The sequence below is a fragment of the Anoplopoma fimbria genome, chromosome 9 (genome assembly GCF_027596085.1).
Source record: "Anoplopoma fimbria isolate UVic2021 breed Golden Eagle Sablefish chromosome 9, Afim_UVic_2022, whole genome shotgun sequence".
Lineage (NCBI taxonomy): Eukaryota > Metazoa > Chordata > Actinopteri > Perciformes > Anoplopomatidae > Anoplopoma > Anoplopoma fimbria.
In genome coordinates, this window is record NC_072457.1 from 28,530,713 (window position 1) to 28,551,936 (window position 21,224).

The following is a 21,224-nucleotide window of genomic DNA, read 5'->3' on the forward strand; positions in this document are numbered from 1 at the left end:
GACCTGACGGGACACTCTCCATCCTCGCAGCGCTCCTCCTGTCTGCCTTTTATCAGCATTCCTGGAGGAGAGGCTGAGGCTGCAGGAGGGCCAGCCCCGGGACACGCCGCAGGGACATGATCGTTGCTCACACCCTGACTCAGTCTGGGGACTGCAGGGTCATCTGGGCCGCATGTGATCCACTATGGTTATTATAGGCTGGTGTCCAGACTCCACTTTTTCCACTTCAGTGTTAATCACGGTTTTCCTTCTTTATTGTTCCACTGTTTGCATCTTTTTAGATCATTTTTATTTTTATTTCAGTGGTTGAATGCTTAACATAAAGTATGATAAATGTTGACAGCACTTTGGTTCCACCATCCCTTATCTTCTCACTTTAACTGAAAACATGACTCAGTGCCCTCTTATCATTTTCGAGCACATTATTATCTGTTGAACTGCTAGAAGCATTTGGCAGTGCATTATAAACTGTTGATTTATTCTTTGCAGTCCTAAATCAAGCTGTCAATAAAAGACACATTTTTACATGGACAGATGAAGAGCAACTAGAATGCAAGATGCAGATGACAGCAGCGTTTGAAAACTTGTTTTGCTGCTCACAGGTCCAGGCCTGATTAAAGTGGCACTCCCACTTTTGTTTTTTCACACATGAAGGAGTTTCACTCAGCCTGTAAATACACTTGTTGTGTTGTCTAGCTCTCAGGGAAGCTTTTTATTGTTTGAAAAATTAAGCAATGACTATGAATTCATAGTGAAGTCATCAGTTATCTCTTATTGAACTTAAAGTTTTCACAAGAAAGCCTGCTTTACTAAACTGGAGTTAGACAGATGTGGGTGCTTATTACGCTGCATGATACCAAATCAGTTGTTGGGGCGATATAGCACGTGGTTTTCCGGCGGTGTGAGAGTGTAAGTTAATTAATTAACACCAAACAAACGCAGGACGATTAAAGTTGTTTATCCCCTCATGGCTGTGTTGGACAGCTTTTGGTCGCTGCTCACGTGATTGGCCACAGCAGTGTGAGGTTGGGTTGCGTGAGGTCGGTTTACCTCCCCACCTCTTCAGGTTAAATGTACGCCCCACATTTGAATGAATGGAAGGACCAGCGTTTTTACAACGCAATGCAAGTTATGTGTGAACGTACCCTGAGGCAGGACAGTCTAATAAGAGATGCAGGGTAGTGGCATCATGGGAAATGTAGGACCCAGTGTTTTTGGAGCTTGACTCATACTAGGGACTAAAAGGGTCTTCTCTTCAGCCTCCCTTTGCTTCAGTTTTGACTCTTCTTTCTAAACATTTTTCAAATCTCTAGGGAAGAGTACTATAATATATATATATATATATTACACTTGTATATAGTGTATACTCCACATCTTGAAACATAAGCCATTCACAGCACATGTGGGTGTTGCAAAACAGTGCCAGTAACACCAATGTGAGGAATATCTTTGGTATTTTTAGGGGTTACGGTGACCTTATTTTCAAAGCTTTGAAGACATGATTCATAATCAAATAACAACTGTGACATTCAATATCAGAGCTCCATCAATCACAATAATAAAAAAGGTCATATCTAAATTCACATTTTTTGTAACTCTGTATTTGGGCATTAATTAGCATACGCATGATAAGAAACTTTGATCCAAAAAAAAAGTTATTTATTTTACAAGAAAGATTTGAGCATTTTATAGTACACAGCTACAAGCAGAAATAAAAACCAGGACCTACTGATATAGAACCAGTACACGAGTTTAAAAAACACGACAACCTTAGAAACAAGACATAATGACAAAGCCGGTATGTTTTTTTTTTACACTAATGTCAACACAGACATCATGAGGGATGTTGAGGAAGACAACAGTTACCTTTTAATCAAAAGATAAGCCTGCATCTGTAAACTACAACTTTTTTTTCCACCAGATGTCAAAGAAGTGAACTGAAAACACAACAAAAACACAAAAATGGCAAAGTGCATTGATAAAGGCTGAACACAATGTGATGATTAGTAATTCATGTCGCTGTATCCAGAGTATGAGCCCTGGTTTTCTCCTCCAAAACCCTGGTACATGCCGTATGTCTGCTCGTTCACAGAGGACTGGTTTCCCCATCCTGCAGAGTGACATCAAACCAGAAGGTGTTATTTTATGTATCTGATGCATTTTCTCTTAAGAGACGATGCTGAAACGGGGCAGAAAGAGACAAGCAGTTTATTTGATTGCAGAAGTTGATTTCATCTTTACTCACCATAGTTATTGTACACTTGTCCGCCCGTCACAGAGCTCGGGTAAGCTGTGCTGTACATGGAGTAGCCTCCTCCCAGGCCCTCATTCTGACCTTGGATCAGCATCTTCTTCTTCTCATCTCCGTAACCGTAGCTGTAGGGGCTCTCCTGGTCAGCAGGAGGAGGCATCGACTGGTAGCTTTCCGCCTGTGGGGCGCTGGAGTCGGCGCTGGCGACGGGTGGGGAGGTGTAGGTGTTGCTGCCCTCGGGGTAAAAGGTGCCGTAGCCAATGCTGCTGACTGATCCAGTGCCTTTGGCTGTGGTGCTTGCTGTGTTATTACCATAGAGTTTATCTAAACAGAGATGAGACAAGAGCAATATCAATGCTAAGTAAAATCAGTTGTTTCAAACATGTTGACTGTTACTACTTATACTAAGGCGACTACTGAGGAGGACACATAGGTGTATTTAGGTGTGGAGTGAACACTTACGGTAGCCTGTTCCAGTGTTGCCCTCATAACTGTAGTTGGCTTTTAAAATAAAGGAGATAAATGACTATTTAGTTATTTCTTTACAGGTGTAGGAATTGTAATAAGATCTTATCGTTAAACTATGCCACCACTTAGAGAAAGCAAAAGTATTACCTTTGTTGTAGCTGGGCCCGGGTAGAAACGGTTTGCCTCGGCCCCTGCCTCGACTTCTGTTGGGACCCCAGCCACGAGTCCCCGAGTCTGAAGGAATGCCGCGGATAGTGCCGAACCCTGGGATGTGCTGTTGGACAGGAAACGGCAGAAGTTTTGTTGTAAAGAGCGAATGATTTTAGGCAAGAGAGTGTGCTTTTGTGGCGATGTGCATCCAGTGGCTAATGTGTAACATACAACATATGAAGAGCCACCTTCACCCAAAATGGTTCACATCCAAATTAATTACCATGTCAGTGTAAGTGACCTTCTTCTTTGCAGAATTTCTGTTTGTGTCGTCGTCTGGGAACAGCTTCTCCAGAGCAGTGAGGGCAGCGTAGGCTTTTGCTTCCTTCTTATTTGAGCCTCTCCCTTTGAACTTCTGCCCATCAACCTCCACCTAGACAGGAAAAAAATAACACATCAAGGTTCTTGCCATTTTAAAATTTAGAGTCGAGAGTCAGCAAAGTCAGAAGCAATAACACTTTACACAAATGTAGAAATCCTTATTGGCAAAAACAGTGTTGTCACTTTTGTGTTCACTACACACCAAAAAACAAAAGAATTCATTTGATATTCTTTGTAGTTTTGGTTCTTGCATATGATACCTCCTACTCACCTCCATGACAAAGCACTTTTCATGGGAGCCCCCCGTCTCGGCAGACAGTTCGTACTTCAGGCTGCGACGCTTCTCATTCAGCTCCATCACAGGGTTCTTCCCCTTTTTGGTCAAGATGGGACCCTGACCGCTCTGTTCATTGCAAATGGACAAACAATGGCTGTCACACAGATGACTACAAACCCTTTACTCTCACTTTATTTTCTCTTTCTGAGGAAAGCAGCAAAGTCTGATTTGGATTTATTGCATGGGAGTTTTTAAAAAGAGACCCATACTTCTTCTGATGTAGTAGAGGCCATGCTGGCAGGTTTCACTAATTCATGGGTTCCTTCAACATCACCAGAAGACTCTGCTTTAGATTCTGAGCCTGTTGGAAGACCGAGATCCTGCAAGACCTGAGGATTACAAAAGTCAAAACATCAACATCTCTTCCTTCATTCAGTGTGGGCTGTAATGGTTAAGAAACACCTTCAACAATCACAACAGGCAAATGTTTCAGATGTCATTAAGCAATGTCAAAGGCAATGCCTTAAATCTGGGGTTAATGTTTTTGGGTGACGTGAATGGGAGCCAATTACCAAACTACAACAAAAATTCAGACCAACAAAGAAGTCAAATTTGGGTTTGTCTTGTCGCCAATAAGAGCGAGGACAAAGCAATTAACACAACGCTATAGCACAACCTTTTAATGCCATGCAGGCTGATAAGGAAACTAGCTTCAGTACTAAAAGGTACTTATGGTAACTAGAGAGAAATACAAATGTCTTGCCTTGGTGGCTACATTAAGTTTGGCAGCTCGTTTGGACGGCCCCGTCGCCTCGTAGGGCTTCCCATTTAAGTCCACAGCCATTGTGAAGACCGGCTCGTGGACTGGACCAGTCTGAGATATAAGTCGGTACTCCAGGCCGGGTTTGTACTGGTTCAGACGCATCACGGCATTCATGCTAAAATCATCTGTGACTACAGAGAAAAGGAACAGGTAGAGAAAAGGCAGAAAGAGAAATGTAAGCAATACAATTAAATGTGAAAATTAACCCAGTCACAATAAAAGTAAATAAAATAAAACATAATTGCATATTTCTTAGGCCCAAATGAAGATAATGAAGTTTCTATTAGCAGGGTCAAAACATGCCTGATTTAGTTAAGTGAAAAGCAGCACAACCAGTTGAGGGTCTAGTGTCACAAGGGCACGGGATCTCCAGTGTTGTGATGAACCTCTAACTTGCACTGGTGACAGTAAGGCTGTGAACTCATACACTTTGTGGTTGATCATTGGACGATAGATTCTGAGCAATTTACCAAAGAAATATACAAATATAAAACAAAATAACCTGCTGCTCTGCAGTCATTTCTTCAATTATTATGAACATTGTGTTGCCAGTTTATTAATTACAGAGACATTCGATTTCATTAGGGGTGTATAACTAACACCTGAACAACATCAGGTTCCAAATGTGTCATGAAGTTATGAAGGTTAAGAATTTAATAATATATCCAACAGTTAAACATTAACAGTTAAACGGGCTCACAGCCTACATGATGTTCATTACTAACATGATTTCCTCTGAAAGCGCTTCTGGAACTTGAGAAACTTCCTCTGTTTGCTGTTGAGTTGGGGCCCCTCCGCTTCCTTCTCCATCTCTGTGTGAGGTCTCTTAGATGGCAGGCTGAAGTGTCCAGCAGGTGGTATCTGGGCTGCATGAAACAGCAGAAACAAGCACAAGAACAGGTTGTTTCATGAAAGCTTTCAGTGAACTGAACAGAAGGTGGTAAAGGACACAGATTGTCAGGTACCTGTGCTATCTCTGCAGCTCTGTCCCGCTGATTTCCGTGGCTTTATGGGTTTGTAGTCCATCCCCAACACCTTGTGCATTTGTCCAAAAGCACACAGCCTCAAAGCAAACTAAGGAACATGTTAAAGTTAAAGACTATATCCATAAATATGAGTGTGATTAGGTGCGTGTATCGGCATCCTCATGTTACCTGAGCACTCTGTGTGATGTCTTCCCTCTGCTGCAGAGTCAGATACGCAGTGGCGTCGACTGTTTCCTTCTCACATGGATCTTTTATTCCAGGGCCGTCTTTGCACAGATACCGTTACCACAATGTATTAATGTTAATGCCATTGTACAAACCATCCATTCTGGTTTTACAACTCAATAAAAAAAGTTCACCTTCCATTAGGATTCCAGATGCAACGCACTCCAAAACCCTGCGCAATGACTCGCCTGCTCCCATTGGTCTCTCAGACGTACCAACAGCCTTCTCTACCAGCAGTTCAAGAGGCTATGTGGAGAGTGTAGACATTGCTTAACAAGATCCAAGGTTTTGATCAAATAGCTAGAAAGGAGCTGCCAAAAATTAGACTGGTTTATACACAACTTCATCTTAGCTGACAAAAAAAATAACAACATGTGCAACCTCACCCATCCTGAGAGCGGCGTCCAGGTAGGAACACGGTTACACAAGTCTCTCATGATCCGGATCACGAGGACGGCAGAACTTAGATTGTTGACTTTGGCCTGGAGACACAAACAAAAGCTAGTTGAGTCAGAGGAGCCACCTCAACCCTGTGCTCCGAGGCTTCACAAAACGACCCCGAAACAAAGCACAGACAGGTCAGAACAACTGAGCCATCTCCAAATCAACAACTGTTAAGACAAATACCTATTATCACACATCTTTGTCCACATGCTGTTTGCTGTGGACAAATGGTTGATATTGAGAGAGCTCAGTCTGACAAAGGGAATTTTGATTAATCAAATGATATGCTGGTGTCAATACCAATGATTTATCCATATTTGTCATTGGTATGGATCAGCAGATCACTCTTCATTAGTTTATAACCCAAACTCGGAAACTTCCGACTCACTTTCCTCTTTCACAAGATTACGGACTACATCAACAACAACTGAGGGCACATTTTAGAAGTGTTACTGTCTCTAAATAGAAAATAAATAGAGACAATTCAAAGAAATAGCTCAACCTTATGTACAAATAAGGACGTGAATGCAAACCTGGAACCACTTGGCGTGGCGGAGAGACGCCAAGGCAGTTAGGCATTTCTGCCTGTCCAGAACGTCCGGCGGATCGTTGACTGTTCGCGCTGCTATTGACGAGGTGGGGTAAGAAGAAAAGGTACAGTTTGACCAAGGGGGTCGGCTCTGTCTCGCAGCTCAGGGAGTAGCAGCGTTCCCCAAACCGGCAGCAGCTGGGAAAGGGGGTCCTTAGTACTTAATGTGTAAATCTTTGGTTCCAACTAGAACAATAGCCAGCGGTCACGATGCCAGCTAACTTTTCCACAGTGTTTGAAAAGTGGAGGTCAAAAATGTCAAAAAGACACAGCAACATTTACAACATTGCCTTGCATGTTGTTAATGTGTGCACTTGGTAAACTACCATAAATACCCCCTTCCCTCAGCCCCTCAGCTTGGGTTTGCTGCTTTCCCCCCTCCTGAGACAGTGTGTCCAGTTGGTCAAAGGTCCAGCGGTCCTAAAAACTTGACAAACTAAAAGGCAATGAATTGTAAATCACAAGCATTTAGATAATCTTCACGTCTGCCCCACGCTGCAGCAAAACTGATGGAGCCCCTCATCTCAAAGTGGCGTAAACAGGCCTTATGAAAGATTGGAAACACAAGTGGCCATACCAGCTTTGTTCAAGTTTTAGTTCATTTTCTACACTACAAATACTGCTCTACTAATCTATTCCCAGCAAGTGCTGCACAATAATAGCCAAAATTGCTATAATAATAATTATCGGCACAACGCATCCTTATACAGGAAAGTTGAAATGTAGGGTTATTATGGTAATATCTGTTAGTAAGAGTACCAGTAACTATAATTAGATAATATCATACTTTTAACAATGTCGCCACAGTAAAGTCCTTTATTATTGTTGCAGAGTCTGATCAATACTTATGTATGTACTTAAAATGTTAATTAAATGGGTATCTGACACGTTGTAATAACAGATGTAGCCTTCATAATCTGACACACTTAATTTATATATATGTTTTCAAAAATATCACGTTGATAAGCTTAACTTGTTGATATGGTATGAATGTAAGATAAACTGGGAGAATTAGACTCCCAAAATTGACTTGATGGGTTAAACTGGAGAGAAGACTACAGAGTTGAGCAGCAGCTGCTCTGAGAAGCTGCTAGCTGAATGGTTTAAACACTGTGCTACAGTTACACCACACCATTTTAATTGCAGTGTAGTTAATGGCCTAAAACTGCACTGAGACCGGTATGGATCTGTTTGTGGGGCTTCAGCACTCCCCTTGACCTTTAGATGAACTAACTGAAGCTTTAGTCTCTCAAGTAAATGCATGTGATGCACAAACACGCCACTAACCAACACATTCATCTACAAACTAACAATGATGTAATTGTTTATACTTTTTTCCTGTCCGGTTAAGTTTAAATTATTTCAAGGGAAGCCACAAATGTCCTTATTGCCAGTTTCATAAATATATAAATGTTTGTATCAGTTTTGCTGCAGCTGGTGCCAAATGGACATGTTCAGCATCAAGTACATGCAATGCGCGCTTTAACTTGTTATTCTTGAAAAGCCTTCACTTAAAACATGAAAACCATTCAACTAGAATAAACAGCGGGGTTTTTTAATGACTGTTGCATTGTTGTCAACAACATGTGCAGAATGCATCAGCGACTACAGAGGAAATGTAGTGCTGGCAAACGCCAGTTTGTCCCAAAACGACGACAGGACTCTCGAGTCAGTGAGGAGCCAACAAATTTCTTGGATGATCACTGACATTGGTCTGAGACAGACACTGCACAAGCTCCACTGAGGGTTAATGAGATGAAGATGGACAACATGTGTTGTGTTCAAGTTGTGAGTGCAGAGTTACAGGTCAGTGGAGCAGTACAGTGTCAGCATACTGAGAACACACAGATCAGGCTGTGGTAGCTGATGTTGGAGACTCAACCAACATACGTACCTTCTTCTTCCTTTTCCTCTTCTTTTTCCTTTTCTTCTTCTTCTTTTTCTTCTTCGTTTTCTTCTTCTGCAGTTTTACTCTCTTGCTTTGTCCTGACAAGAGGTGATGTCAGGTGGATAGTGAGGGTCAGGGCCGACTCCTTGGTGGTCGTCACAACAAGGGCTGCATCCTCTGGACACTGGCTTACTTTGTATGTCCCAGCTGAACTTGCCTATTCAAATAAGGACAATCATTAGGAAAGCAGAGAGGGAGTCTTAATATCTACGAAAAAACAATAATCTAATTCTATAACTGAAATGTGTTAATGGAGAATGGCTTAAAACAAATGTAGGTACTCAGTTCTACCTCTAACTGTGCAGTTAATTTTTCAGCGACTTGATTGAGCAGAGTGATGTTAGGCTTTTTAGAGCAAAGCAGCACAAGCTCCAGGCCCTTGTCTCCCGTCAACAGGAGTCCCTTGGCCACCAGGCCGACCCTCATGACCCCACGCAGGACACGATCTTGTGAATCACTGATTGCATAGGGAAGAGGAGAAAATAACAAAAATAATAATTTATTTTTTTATATAAAAGAGGAAAACTGTTGAGTAAAAAGACTAATATTGAACGACACTTGATATACTGTTTCAATCACTGGGACAACTGCCACGGACCACTTGGACATGTCTCTCACCTCCCTGGCTCTGTGTTTTGTTTGTTGTCTTTCAGAGTATCCATCTGGTCGGACACAGTCTTAAGGGCACACTCCACACGGGACACGATTGACTGCACCGCCTCCAGCTCCTCTGGTGAAGGATACACTTCAGAGTGCTTAGCCATCACGTGACGATCATGTGGCCCTGCGCGCACCCGTGGGACCACAGCTTCCTTAATTTGGAAAACAGAATAGGAAAGGTTAATGTTATAGAGAAAAAAACACATTTATATGTTTATACTCTAATCATATATTATAAGTCAATTCTGTAATAAATAAATGATGAGGATTTATTAAAAGCAGTTCTGACATTCCTCAATCAGTTTGTTGCTACTTGAATGTATTACAATCTTATACAATAAGTAAAAATAGAATTGGGAAGTCTAATATTATAAGTAATAGTTAGGAAGTGCATGTTTTTAGAATAGCACTTGGAAAAAAGAAATCTTTTTAAAGTGCAAAAGACACTGGAAAACATTCGATTGAAGAAGCAGGTTGAGTGACTCAACTTAAAAAGCCTATAAATTGTCAGGTCTTTGGGGGGGGGGGGCTTAAAACAGATGAAACAAGAACCTCATGGTGGCGATGGTCCTCAATCTCCTCGATAACAGCGATATAATCATGGTACTGTCTCAGCTCCTCCTCGTAGCACAGGCAGTCATACCAGTAACGTAGATCCTCGTACCTGGAGGAGAGGGAAATGACTAAATGACAGCTCTGAAGAAAAAGCTCCAGTCTTCAAGTCAAAAGCAGGTGCTTCACAATGCAGCATCACGGCCATCATCAACTTGAACACTTTAAGGCTCGATCTATACACTGTGCTATTTAATATATATATATACAGTACCAGTCAAAAGTCTGGACACACCTTCTCATTCAACTACTTTGAAGAATCTAAAATATAAAACATATTCTGGTTTGTTGAGCATTTGTTTGTTTACCACATAATCCCAGATGTGTTCCTTCATAGTTTGGATGTCTTCAATATTAATCTACAATGTAGAAAAAATAAAAATAAAGAGAAACCATTGAATGAGAAGGTGTGTCCAGACTTTTGACTGGTACTGTATGTATTATACATTTAATTCAAAAAGCTTTGACGATGAAGGATTTGTTTTTGTTTCAAACACACTGTTGGACAAGAGGAATGTGGATCTAATACTTTATTCTGATAATCACATCTGAATTATCTTTTGGTTTTTAAATGCATATAAATCACATTTCAAAGACAAAAACACAAAAATCAGTCACGTGATTTGTTGTGTTAAAGTCACTTCAGCTGAAGCCAACACAACATTTCTACTTCTTAGACTGTAAACTATTAGTTTGTAGTTTGTAGTAGCTATTCCCCTCTCTGTTGACCATGTTGTCATCATGTAACTTTAACAACGTGCTCATCTTGTCCTGCACATGTTGCATTGAGTTTGCTTGTCCTGCACATGTTGCATTGAGTTTGCTTGTCCTGCACATGTTGCATTGAGTTTGCATTGAGTTTGCATTGAGTTTGCTTGTCCTGCACATGTTGCATTGAGTTTGCATTGAGTTTGCTTGTCCTGTACATGTTGCATTGAGTTTGCTTGTCCTGCACATGTTGCATTGAGTTTGCATTGAGTTTGCTTGTCCTGCACATGTTGCATTGAGTTTGCTGCACACGTTGCATTGAGTTTCCTGCACATGTTGCATTGAGTTTGCTTGTCCTGCACATGTTGCATTGAGTTTGCTTGTCCTGCAATGAGTTTGCATTGAGTTTGCATGTTGCATTGAGTTTGCTTGTCCTGCACATGTTGCATTGAGTTTGCTTGTCCTGCACATGTTGCATTGAGTTTGCTTGTCCTGCACATGTTGCATTGAGTTTGCTTGTCCTGCATTGAGTTTGCATTGAGTTTGCATGTTGTTTCCTGTGTCCAGTAGCCGGGCTCTCTTTCCTCTCAGGATCCTCCCTGTCACTGTCAGCCTGTCACTTACCCGTCCTCTACGTGCACTGTGCGCGGTTACCTGTCGAAGTCGTGCGGCAGGAGGCGGTGGCCCTGCTGGATGAGGCTGTCCCAGTACAGCAGCTCCTCGTACGCCTGGTGCTCGTCCCACGGCTCTGCAGCGGCCGCCATGCTGTCACGACGGGTCCCACGCCAGCAGCCTTTTACACAGAACAAACACAACAAACACACGTCGTCATGCAGCGTGGTCTAAAGTGATGAATGACGTCAACCATGCGGCGCACGGCTAACGCTAGCTAGCTAGCTGGTGTTAGTGTTTGTAGCTAGCCGGCTAACGCTAGCTAGCTAGCTAGCTGGGTGTTAAGTGTTTGTAGCACGTAATGCTAGCCGGCTAACGTTCTCTCTGTGGGTATTATGGTCTGTGTCGTTGGACGCGTGACGTCACCGTCGACGCTTACCGTTGACGACGAGCGAAGATCTTTTTGGCGGTAACGTTGGCAACCAACCATCAAAGGGTCACCAGGCCCGGGCCGGACGCTGCTCTTCTTCTTCGGTGGTTTCACTGTCCGCACGTTTCAGACGCCACTGGAGGTGCACGCTGCCGCCTACTGCGCCACAGTCTGACACAGGCTCACATACACAAGACTTTATGTTACAGTTACTTAAACTTTCACATGCTTTCACCAGTACTACATAATAGTGCTGCATGTGAATACTACTACTTGGTAACCTTTTGTAAATCACACAGGTACAATGGCCCCAACAGGTCCCTGTGTCAGAGTCTCACACTGTTGTTTCATTAAAGTCTATAAAACAAGTGATGTACAGTACCAGTCAAAGTCTGGACACACCTTCTATTTTAATGGTTTTTCTTTCTTTCTTTTCTACATTGTAGATTAATATTGAAGACATCCAAACTATGAAGGAACACATGGAATTATGTGGTAAACAAACAAAAACAAACAGAATATGTTTTATATTTTAGATTCTTCAGAGTAGTTGAATGAGAAGGTGTGTCCAGACTTTTGACTGGTACTGTATATTTTATTTATTTTATACAGTACCAGTCAAAAGTTTGGACACACCTTCTCATTCAATGGTTTTTTTTTTTTTATATTTTTTTCTACATTGTAGATTAATATTGAAGACATCCAAACTATGAAGGAACACATATGGAATTATGTGGTAAACAAACAAATGCTCAACAAACCAGAATATGTTTTATATTTTAGATTCTTCAGAGTAGTTAAATGAGAAGGTGTGTCCAAACTTTTGACTGGTACTGTACTTTGAAGAATCTAAAATATAAAACATATTCTGGTTTGTTGAGCATTTGTTTGTTTACCACATAATTCCATATGTGTTCCTTCATAGTTTGGATGTCTTCAATATTAATCTACAATGTAGAAATAAATAAAAAAATAAAATAAAGAAAAGCCATTGAATGAGAAGGTGTGTCCAAACTTTTGACTGGTACTGTACATCCGATAATCTCACTAATAACATTAATGCAGACCATTTATCCCTCAAGTCGGTGACATTCGTGTCACTCTGGATCAGGGTCATAGTGAGGTGTGAGGTGTTTTTAGGCTGTTGATGTAAAGAGGATTCTGAATCTGGATATATGTATATAAAATAAATAAGAACACGTATCACAGAATCACTGTATACAAGATGCATATTACTAATATTATGTTTTTATACATTTGACCTGTTGTGGCAAATTTGAGATTGTTTTTAGTATACTGCCACTTGGTGGCCTATTTGGTTATTGTATTTAGCTGTCCTATAAACCTAAAAAAACATCACTGTGTTCAATCGACAAATGAACATTGACAATTGAAAGAAATTATAATATAACTTTGGAAGAACAACTCTTCTCAGTTGTTGAGAATGCTGTTAAACTGTGATTTTTTTTTTGGGGGGGGGGGGTTAAATAACTGATCTTTTTTTTTTCATATATAAATATTTTTTTAAATTGTAGGCTTACTTATTTGTTATTATAAAACATTCTAGGAGTTGAACAGAATGCAGGATGTTCATGTACCTGTTACTCACCAGCACAGTGTTAAATGAGCACTTCAAAGTGAGTCAGATATCACTACCTGTTTCCAAACAGCTGCAATCGTCAGAGGGTGGCCAGGCCTGTGGATTAAGAAGGAAAGAATGTTTCTGCTGCAAATGTGGTTGGAAAGATAAAATAGGAAACTGGTAATAATAGCATTTCATGAAGCCCTGCACCTCGTCTAAAGTCAGAATATATCGCCTGTAAGGAAACGGCTCACTGGAAACATCAACTGAATTAAGCCTGAATCAAAAAGATTTGCTCAACAATCCTTTTCATTTATTAAGTTATTATCCTCATGACCTTTGTGGATAGTCTTTGATTCATCTTCATTTTCATCTAAAGTGGAAGGAAGTCCCTGCTGCAGATCTCACCGTCCTCAGAAGGAAATCATGAACAAAGTATAGATTTGTTTCATTAATACTCGAGAAAGCAGATATTACTGAAGTACTATAATACGAAATGATCTGTTGCCATTTGACTCTGAAACTAATCAATATGACTTGTGTTTATAGGAGTTCAATTCACACTTAAAGCACTACTTAGCTACCAGAATAGTTATACATAATAAAATATATGACAGTTTCATAACTTCACTATGGTATGTAGTGCAATCTATTTACCAACCCCACAAATATCCTCTTTCCCCAGTCTTCTCACGCTATTTGTCACGAAAATTGAGGAAAAGACCATTAGTCAAAAATAATTGAAAAAAATATTAATAGAGTAAGGTCACATTGCATTGTTTTATTTACATTCAATTGAAAGTTATTTACATGTCCTCTGTAAATTGAGGGTATACAATTCAAGTTTTAACTTAAACAATCTTACATTATTTCACAAAAAGCACGATATAAACATATGGAAAGCATATTTAAACTCAAACAAACACTCTACGATATTTTAATATTAACATTCCTTCATGAAATACATTCAACAGAATAATGAACATTATGATTACAATCTAAATACTTCTTGTTTTTCTCTGGAGCTGCCTCTGGTGGTTACTCTGATTGAGCTCCATTCTTCCACATTTATCTTATGTTAGAGCCACTCACTGTTTATCTTTTACTTCCAAAGCTGGTAAAAATTAAGTTGAGAAATAAAACCAAACAATCTTCATTCCCTCTGTAAGTATTACTCATGCAAACTTTAGAGTCCTTCAGGACAGAGCGTGGTTATACTGTGGCCGACGTCTCTGCCCTTTGTTACCACAAGTTTAAAATGAGAATAATAATAAGGAATGTTCACTTATTATAAGTAAACAATAGACAGTTAATGTGCAAAATCAGAGCATTAGCTAGCTTACATTTGAAAGGTCGGACAAGGAACTCACTGGTAAACTTTTATAAAAGAAGAGCATGAAAGAGATATTCTGATTTAATCCAAGAATCATTTCCAAAGTAGACCAGTGGAGAAAAGTCAAACTGCTAATCTGATCAACTCCACCATCGCAGCCACTGTTTATTTCCTTCAACATGCTTCCATGTTGGTCTCTCATCCCAAATGTCTTTGTTAGTTGAGTCCTTCGAATGTTCAATGACCTGGTTACAAAGTGCATCCTCTAAATACGTTATCAGTCTTTCTCTCAGCTCAAACCTGGTTGACATTTTTCTCTGAGCTGGGGAAAGAGGTGGGATCCCAGCGGCCTATAATGTTACCCCTCATTCCCGCCTGGCACTTAGCGATGAGGTAGATTTTGCGGAGGACGGTGCGGCGCAGCAGTATGTAGACCCAGGGGTCGAGGATCTGGTTCCACGTGGCCAGCCTCACGCCCATCACCATCAGGGTTTTGTAGCTGGACAAGTCCTCTCCAATGGATCCTTTGTAGGAGTGGATCACCGACATCAGGCCAAAGATCTGCAAGAAACATGTGAAATTATTAAATTATGAAATAACAAACACACTGCACAGTCAGAAAAAAATTACATTACTCCAAAATAACAGCCTTTTCAGTAATCACAACAAACTCTTAAAGTGATTGGGTTTGGTTTGTGAATCACAGCAGTAAGACGGGTGGGTAATCTCAGTTTGGTCATCTTTAAGACATGAATACACCAATATTGGTTTTACATTACCACGTTCAATATTATTGTTACATCCATATTAGCAAAGACAAGGATAACCCAACAACCCACACACCTGAACTGAACCTTTTGGCCATTAATGCCTGCTATTACTAGATTCCAGTATGGTTTTGATATAAAGTCATAACATAGCAGAATCACCAATATTGATATCAATACTAACATTATTAACAGCTACTTTTATGTAAAGGAGAATTATGCATCATGTGATTACTTTAATCACATGCAAGACAGTTTAAATAGTAAATAATAAATGTTTTTAGTGGGAATCCTCTGAGCTAATGACGTCATTGCTGCACACACACACACACACACACACACACACACACACACACACACACACACACACACACACACACACACACACACACACACACACACACACACACACACACACACACACACACACACACACACACACACACAGAGTTGCAGAGAGGCAGAGAGTGCAGCATCAAGAGGAGTGTTCATGGGCCCTGAAGGTGATCGTATTCTAGATGGATCAAGTATTTTGGAATTGACCCTATTGACCCCATTAAGCTGATAGCCAGTAGAACACTTAATGTATGTATTAATACTGAAGATATTTGCAGAATCTGCAATCAGTGTTTGTCAGTAGACTCCATAGCAAAATAATTTATATGTAATTTTTTTGAGATACTCTCTTCCTGTCGATTGTTCACTCGATGCATTATTTTGTTGAAGCTATCAGTATTTGTTATCATTATTACTGTTTTTCCGATTGAATAACCATTGATTTTTCAAGTCTATTCGAGTCCCTTTCTTTGACTATAAGATAAGTCAAGTGAAGAGTGAAAATCCCTGAGAAAGAAAATAAAAAAGCTGAATATCTCTCTGGTCCATACCAGTGTGGTCATGCAGACACTACTTTACATATTAGATCCAGCTACTACAAAACGTATGTAGTCGGTTTTCTTAAATTAATAGCACTATAATTATGAGACATATTCCTGGTAGATAATGCTTTCCAAAGAAAATGAGCAGTAAACATATTTAAAGTCCCTTCACATAAACATTTACTGTTTTCAGTAACCAGATTGATTAGAGAGCTGTGCAGGTTGAAGTTATGTTGAGCTATACTGGGAATTACATGACGTCACTAAACGATATGCATCAATAAGAAAGGTGTTATTTGTCCTGTCCGAACAGGTGCCAAAAAACTGAGCTGTCAATCAAACTCAGTCAGTACACTCACAGTCCTGTGGAGAGCTCTAATCAGGCAACATAAGTGAGAACCACAGTGTTAGTGAGCCATTGATGTGCTACATTGAGCTGACGCCCTTTCTAAAGCTGCAATTGGTCTGATAACAGAGTTATAGTAAAACTGGGCTACTAAAACTTTGCATAGTATTTTCACTTGTTCAAACAAAATGAGTGCTCTCAGAGTGACTGTGTGTTCTTAGAAGAAAGGTGATTTGCACTGCGTTCTGAAACGGATCATTTTTCTTTTTACTTTTAGTACATACTGCAGCTGTCCTTACAAAATGTCTACTGTTGCATGCACTATGCATTCAATTGGGACATACTACTTTGTCATATGATAGCCCCTTTAACTTTGACCATCTTGCTCATTATGCTCTCTGCAGAGGCTTGTGGGTCAGAACAGCCAGAAAAGCGTGCTGGCTTGCAAACTGCACAATGCAACCAAATGCAGTGGAACATCCTGGTATTTCTGTCATACTGTCAACACTGTGTATTGGGACGTACTATACATTTTCCTGGCATAATAAATAGTATGGCAGTATTGGTATTTGAACGCACAGGTGATCTCATTGTGGCCTTTATGCATGCTTCCCTCTCGCAGTAGTTCCTCATACTCACCAGCAGAGGGCTCCAGCAGATACATGAGGTGATCATGATGCCGACCAGCTGCACCACCATCTCTATGTCATGGGACTTGGCCGAGTGATGGGAGCCGGGCTGCCTCCTTAGCCGAGCCAGCACCAGCGTCAGTCCACTGATGGTGTTACACACCAGGGCCACGGCCAGCGAGGTCAGGCCGAGTCCAGAGAACAGCACCACAAACGCCACATCCACCTCCTGAGTGTCACTGAGCACTTTAATGAAACACCAAGTCCCTGGGACCTGGTAGGTGTAAGAGCCCAGCTGAAAGCACGGCAGCAGGGCCACGGACAGAGCTGCCAGCCAGATGACGGACAGGCAGATCTTTGTGCGGGTTTTGGTGACCAGGGATGAGTGCAGCAGCGGCCTGGTGACACCCAGGCAGCGCTCAGCCGCCATGGCGCAGCCCATGAAGAGTGGGCACAGGCCAAAGAACACCATGCTGCCACCCAGGAACTGACACATCGTATCAGAGTCGTTGAAGTCCTCGGGGTGCACACCTCCAGAGAGGTAGAGTCGGAGAACCAGGGCACCAGGGATCACATGGCCAATGAAGTCTGTGACCACCAGTGAACTGGCAAACAGAAGGAATGTGGCTTTGGTGCGCCGGCGCTGGAGAGAGTAGGCATTGGCCAGGATTAAGAGAGCCACGATGTTGGAGATGATGCCCAGCGTCATGGACAGTGCGACCACAATGACGCCGCTGGTGGTCGGCTGCACCAAGGTGTGGTTTCCCTGCTGCGCCAGCCCTTCAACAGTCACCCTGGCCTCCACCTTCCCTCCGGTGTCATTGGAGAAACGAGGGAGCAGCGGGGAGGCTGAGGAGTTGTAGTGGCTCAAAGCTAACATCACTGAACTTTGAAGGTCAATAGGTCCATAGTTAAGGGAGGCTGCAAGAGAAAGAAGAAAAAAATTGTATCGAGCATATGACGTGTGGATCCACATAAATAAAATTGTTGTTGTTGACTAGATGATATTAGAAGTATTATTAAAAAACATCAAAAGCTACATGTAAAAAAGCATGTTTCCATACAAGGAACAAGTCCTCATGAACGGTTTGATACTAATGAAAATTATATGAATCCTATGTTATTGCTGCAGTCACCAGACCTCCACCTAATTGACATCTATGAGCAAAAACACTTAATGAGTGTGTTTATTTAAAGAAAAGTGTTTAATCCTTCTGACACACTTGGAGCACTGAAGCTGTTGTGGCATCAAACCAAGAAATTACATTTTTTGTACCTTTTAATATTAAGATTTGGGGACTTCTAATAACTTAAAGATATTAACATAACTTCTAGAAAATCTTCTTAAATGTCTGAAGATCTGATATCTCTTTTGAACCTGCCTCTTCCTTTTGAACCATCTGTGTGTCCAGAATGAACAAACCCATCAAGGTAATGTATGAGCTGCAGTGCTACATGATGGAGAGTGGACTCTGATGACTCAGGTTTAGTTTGGCTGGAGGTCACAGGTAATAAAAAAGAGAAATATATTAAAACACATTACGGCTGAGCAATATTTTGTACTGTGACCTTACAAGGAAACTACTAGGAACTTCTAATAGATTATGATTAAAGATCTGATTATGTCATCACTTTCCCTCTGGATAAATAAAGTTATTTCTTGCCTTACATTCTGGAGTCCAGTATGATGTAAATCAAGTACAGAAACCCTAATAGCTATATAATTGTGGATGTATAGTTACTTTTTCTGCCATGAATCCAATTGGTAAGTATCTTTTAATATCTTTTTTAATTATTTTATTTTTTTTGTTGATATTTTTAACCTTGTTTTATTTTGATATCCAGTTATGATCATTTCTTTTTTTACTTATTTATTTTGTGTTATCATTATGCAAAATGGTTGATATGATTTCACTTATAATACAAATAAAACCTAATAGCTGATACCAATCCTGACATATGTAGATATCAGATCATAGTCGTAAGTGATTAGAAACATAAACGTTATGTGTCCTTTACAATATCTCACTGAGTTTGTCAGTTGTGTTAGAAAAGCCATTAGATGGCAGATGTGCACTATGTGACAACCGCTGACAGAATATGTAGCTCTTAAGCAACATTTAAAGAAAGTATGAACAAGAAAAAGTATGATAACAGCAATATTACAGTCTAAACGTTATTTATTAAATGATTGTCACATATATGTCATATATTTTGAGAAAGATGCAATCAATCCAATCTTGAATTTAGCCCGAAAAACTATCTACTTTATTCTAATCATTTGCTTTAAAATGAGGAAAAGTCTCACCTTTACATATTCAGATATCCTTCTCGGTCCAGCTGAACAACCAGAAAATATCTCTCCTTGTCCAACAGAGATCCACAGATACTCCAACAAACAGCGTCTATGAAACTAGTTCAGCAAAGTCCACAAACGGATGAAAGAATGATATGTTTCCCTTTGATAAAGTCCAATGTACCGACGTCCTCTGCGGGCTGTTGTCCATGTCATGATCCGTCCTGGTGTTTCATGGTGGCATTAAAGTAAAGGAGGATCCACTGACCCTCAAACACAGAGACACGTTTATATCTGTGTTCAGTCTGTGTTCAGTCTGTGTGGGCGTCGCTCCTGAGTCGAGACTCTTCTTTCTGTTTACATTCACTTTATTGTCGTACTTTATGTGTCACCTACATTTCTAAGATATGTTTCCAAACTGGACCGTTTTGTCATCAGCATAAATATTTTAAGCTCAAACTAAAAGACACCTTGACTTGGAAATCAAACAGCTCACAAGGTTAGGGTTGGATGTTTCAGCTTGTGGCCCGATGTGAACACAGTGTTCAGTCTCAGTTTCATACTTTTATTGCTGTTTGATGCGCAATTCTGTGCTCAAAATAACCTCTGCGGTATCAATTACCCAGAGATCCAGTACTTGGTGGATCAGTCTGCTGTTAGAGGAGTTTTCTATTTCAGTTTTCTCAATAAATGACCTCAGTGGCATTATTATTTAGAGTTTAATAAAAAAACATGAGATGTGGTCGAATTAGCAGATATTTTTTAAGTATTTGTATTTTTGATCCAAATTCCTAGATGTTGTGGAGACTCAAAGGAAAAATGTGGGAAAGTCATATTGTTCCTCATGGAAGCTCCAGATGTTCGTCAAGGTCAGTGAGGCTTTTGCAGCTGCATTAAGGAAAATATTTCAGTTTGTCTTCTGTTTGACTGACACATTGAAACCATGAAGGCGGCATGGTGTATTTCTGATTTTCCTCCTCTCACTGCTGACTGGAGACAGGTGCTCATGTTTGTTTTAATTTTTCAGGGAACTGGCAGCAGCTGGACATATACTTTCACAATTTGAGGTTTGGAAACAGGGTAAGAGCAACATGTCTGCTGGTTCACAGGGAAGAGGAGGGCACTGACTTGTAATTATGTTACATTTTTGTTGGACAGAAGGCACCTGCAGGAATGGTGCTGGTGGGCAACAGTGTAATAAGTCTGTGCAGCATTTTGAAGGTGTATTGTACAATTTGACGTCTCTTAGAGAAACATTCTTCATGTTGAAAGTTTATTAAGGGGTGAAAAATACAAACATATTTGACAGAAAGTAAGCAGTGATTCACTGGATAAAAATTAGTTGGCACATAGAACCACTTTTTTTGCTAATGTTAGCATGCTGACATGCACACAATGGCAAGGCTAATTTGGTGATATTTTGCTGGTATAACATTTACCATTGTTTAACATGCTAACATTTAGCCAATTAGCAAACTAAACACAAAGTAAAGCTGAGATTGATGAGAAAACTTAAGATCTGATGATGGCGCAATATGAAACTTTTAGGAATCAATGAAGTGATTAAAATTCAACCTGAGGAACATAAATGTTTGCACCAAAATCCAAGGCAATCTGTCCCATAGTTGTTGGTACGTCACTCAGAAATGTCAACCTCATGGTGGTGCGAAAAGAGGCGTCATAGGATCCCCTAAGTCAGTTGGGTTCCTCCTCTGGGAACCATGAAAGACATTTTATGGCTATCCGTTCAACAGTTGTTGAAGAATTGTACTTAAACACCAAACTTTGTTTGCATGTTGTCCCTTACGTCTCCCTCATTCTTCTGTCGA

General features: G+C 40.5%; 2 protein-coding genes across 3 annotated transcripts; both read right to left on the bottom strand.

The window, feature by feature from the left end:
• Window positions 1–1,652: 1,652 nt before the first annotated feature.
• On the bottom strand, window positions 1,653–11,687 carry ilf3a (interleukin enhancer binding factor 3a). Of its 2 annotated transcripts, none has more exons than XM_054603884.1 (20): window positions 11,574–11,687; window positions 11,177–11,315; window positions 9,755–9,866; window positions 9,161–9,354; window positions 8,834–8,999; window positions 8,489–8,699; window positions 6,539–6,627; window positions 5,948–6,043; window positions 5,696–5,807; window positions 5,505–5,602; window positions 5,316–5,424; window positions 5,076–5,216; window positions 4,291–4,481; window positions 3,797–3,916; window positions 3,522–3,653; window positions 3,153–3,302; window positions 2,867–2,993; window positions 2,714–2,752; window positions 2,246–2,575; window positions 1,653–2,110 (listed from the first exon to the last, which is right to left on the bottom strand). In XM_054603884.1, exons 2-20 carry the CDS (start codon window positions 11,284–11,286, stop codon window positions 2,004–2,006), a joined length of 2,634 nt encoding a protein of 877 aa, XP_054459859.1. In that variant the 5' UTR covers window positions 11,287–11,315; window positions 11,574–11,687; the 3' UTR covers window positions 1,653–2,003. The 2 variants fall into 2 exon arrangements, with proteins under 2 accessions (XP_054459859.1, XP_054459858.1); XM_054603883.1 differs by having other exon boundaries at window positions 6,539–6,630.
• Window positions 11,688–14,489: 2,802 nt separating this feature from the next.
• Window positions 14,490–17,979, bottom strand: ptger1a (prostaglandin E receptor 1a (subtype EP1)). The gene is made up of 2 exons (XM_054605135.1): window positions 17,110–17,979; window positions 14,490–15,040 (listed from the first exon to the last, which is right to left on the bottom strand). The coding sequence occupies exons 1-2, from the start codon at window positions 17,977–17,979 to the stop codon at window positions 14,774–14,776; spliced, it is 1,137 nt and encodes a 378-aa protein (XP_054461110.1). The 3' UTR covers window positions 14,490–14,773.
• Window positions 17,980–21,224: the final 3,245 nt, after the last annotated feature.

Coding starts and splice junctions, on each gene's coding strand:
- ilf3a (XM_054603883.1), bottom strand. CDS start 11,286: ATGGCGGCCGCTGCAGAGCCGTGGGACGAGCACCAGGCGTACGAGGAG. Junction 4,482..5,075: donor GCGCTTTCAGAGGAAATCAT/GTTAGTAATGAA, acceptor TTTTCTCTGTAG/TCACAGATGATTTTAGCATG. Junction 2,753..2,866: donor CGGGCCCAGCTACAACAAAG/GTAATACTTTTG, acceptor TTATTTTAAAAG/CCAACTACAGTTATGAGGGC.
- ptger1a (XM_054605135.1), bottom strand. CDS start 17,979: ATGTTAGCTTTGAGCCACTACAACTCCTCAGCCTCCCCGCTGCTCCCT. Junction 15,041..17,109: donor TCTGCTGGAGCCCTCTGCTG/GTGAGTATGAGG, acceptor TGTTTCTTGCAG/ATCTTTGGCCTGATGTCGGT.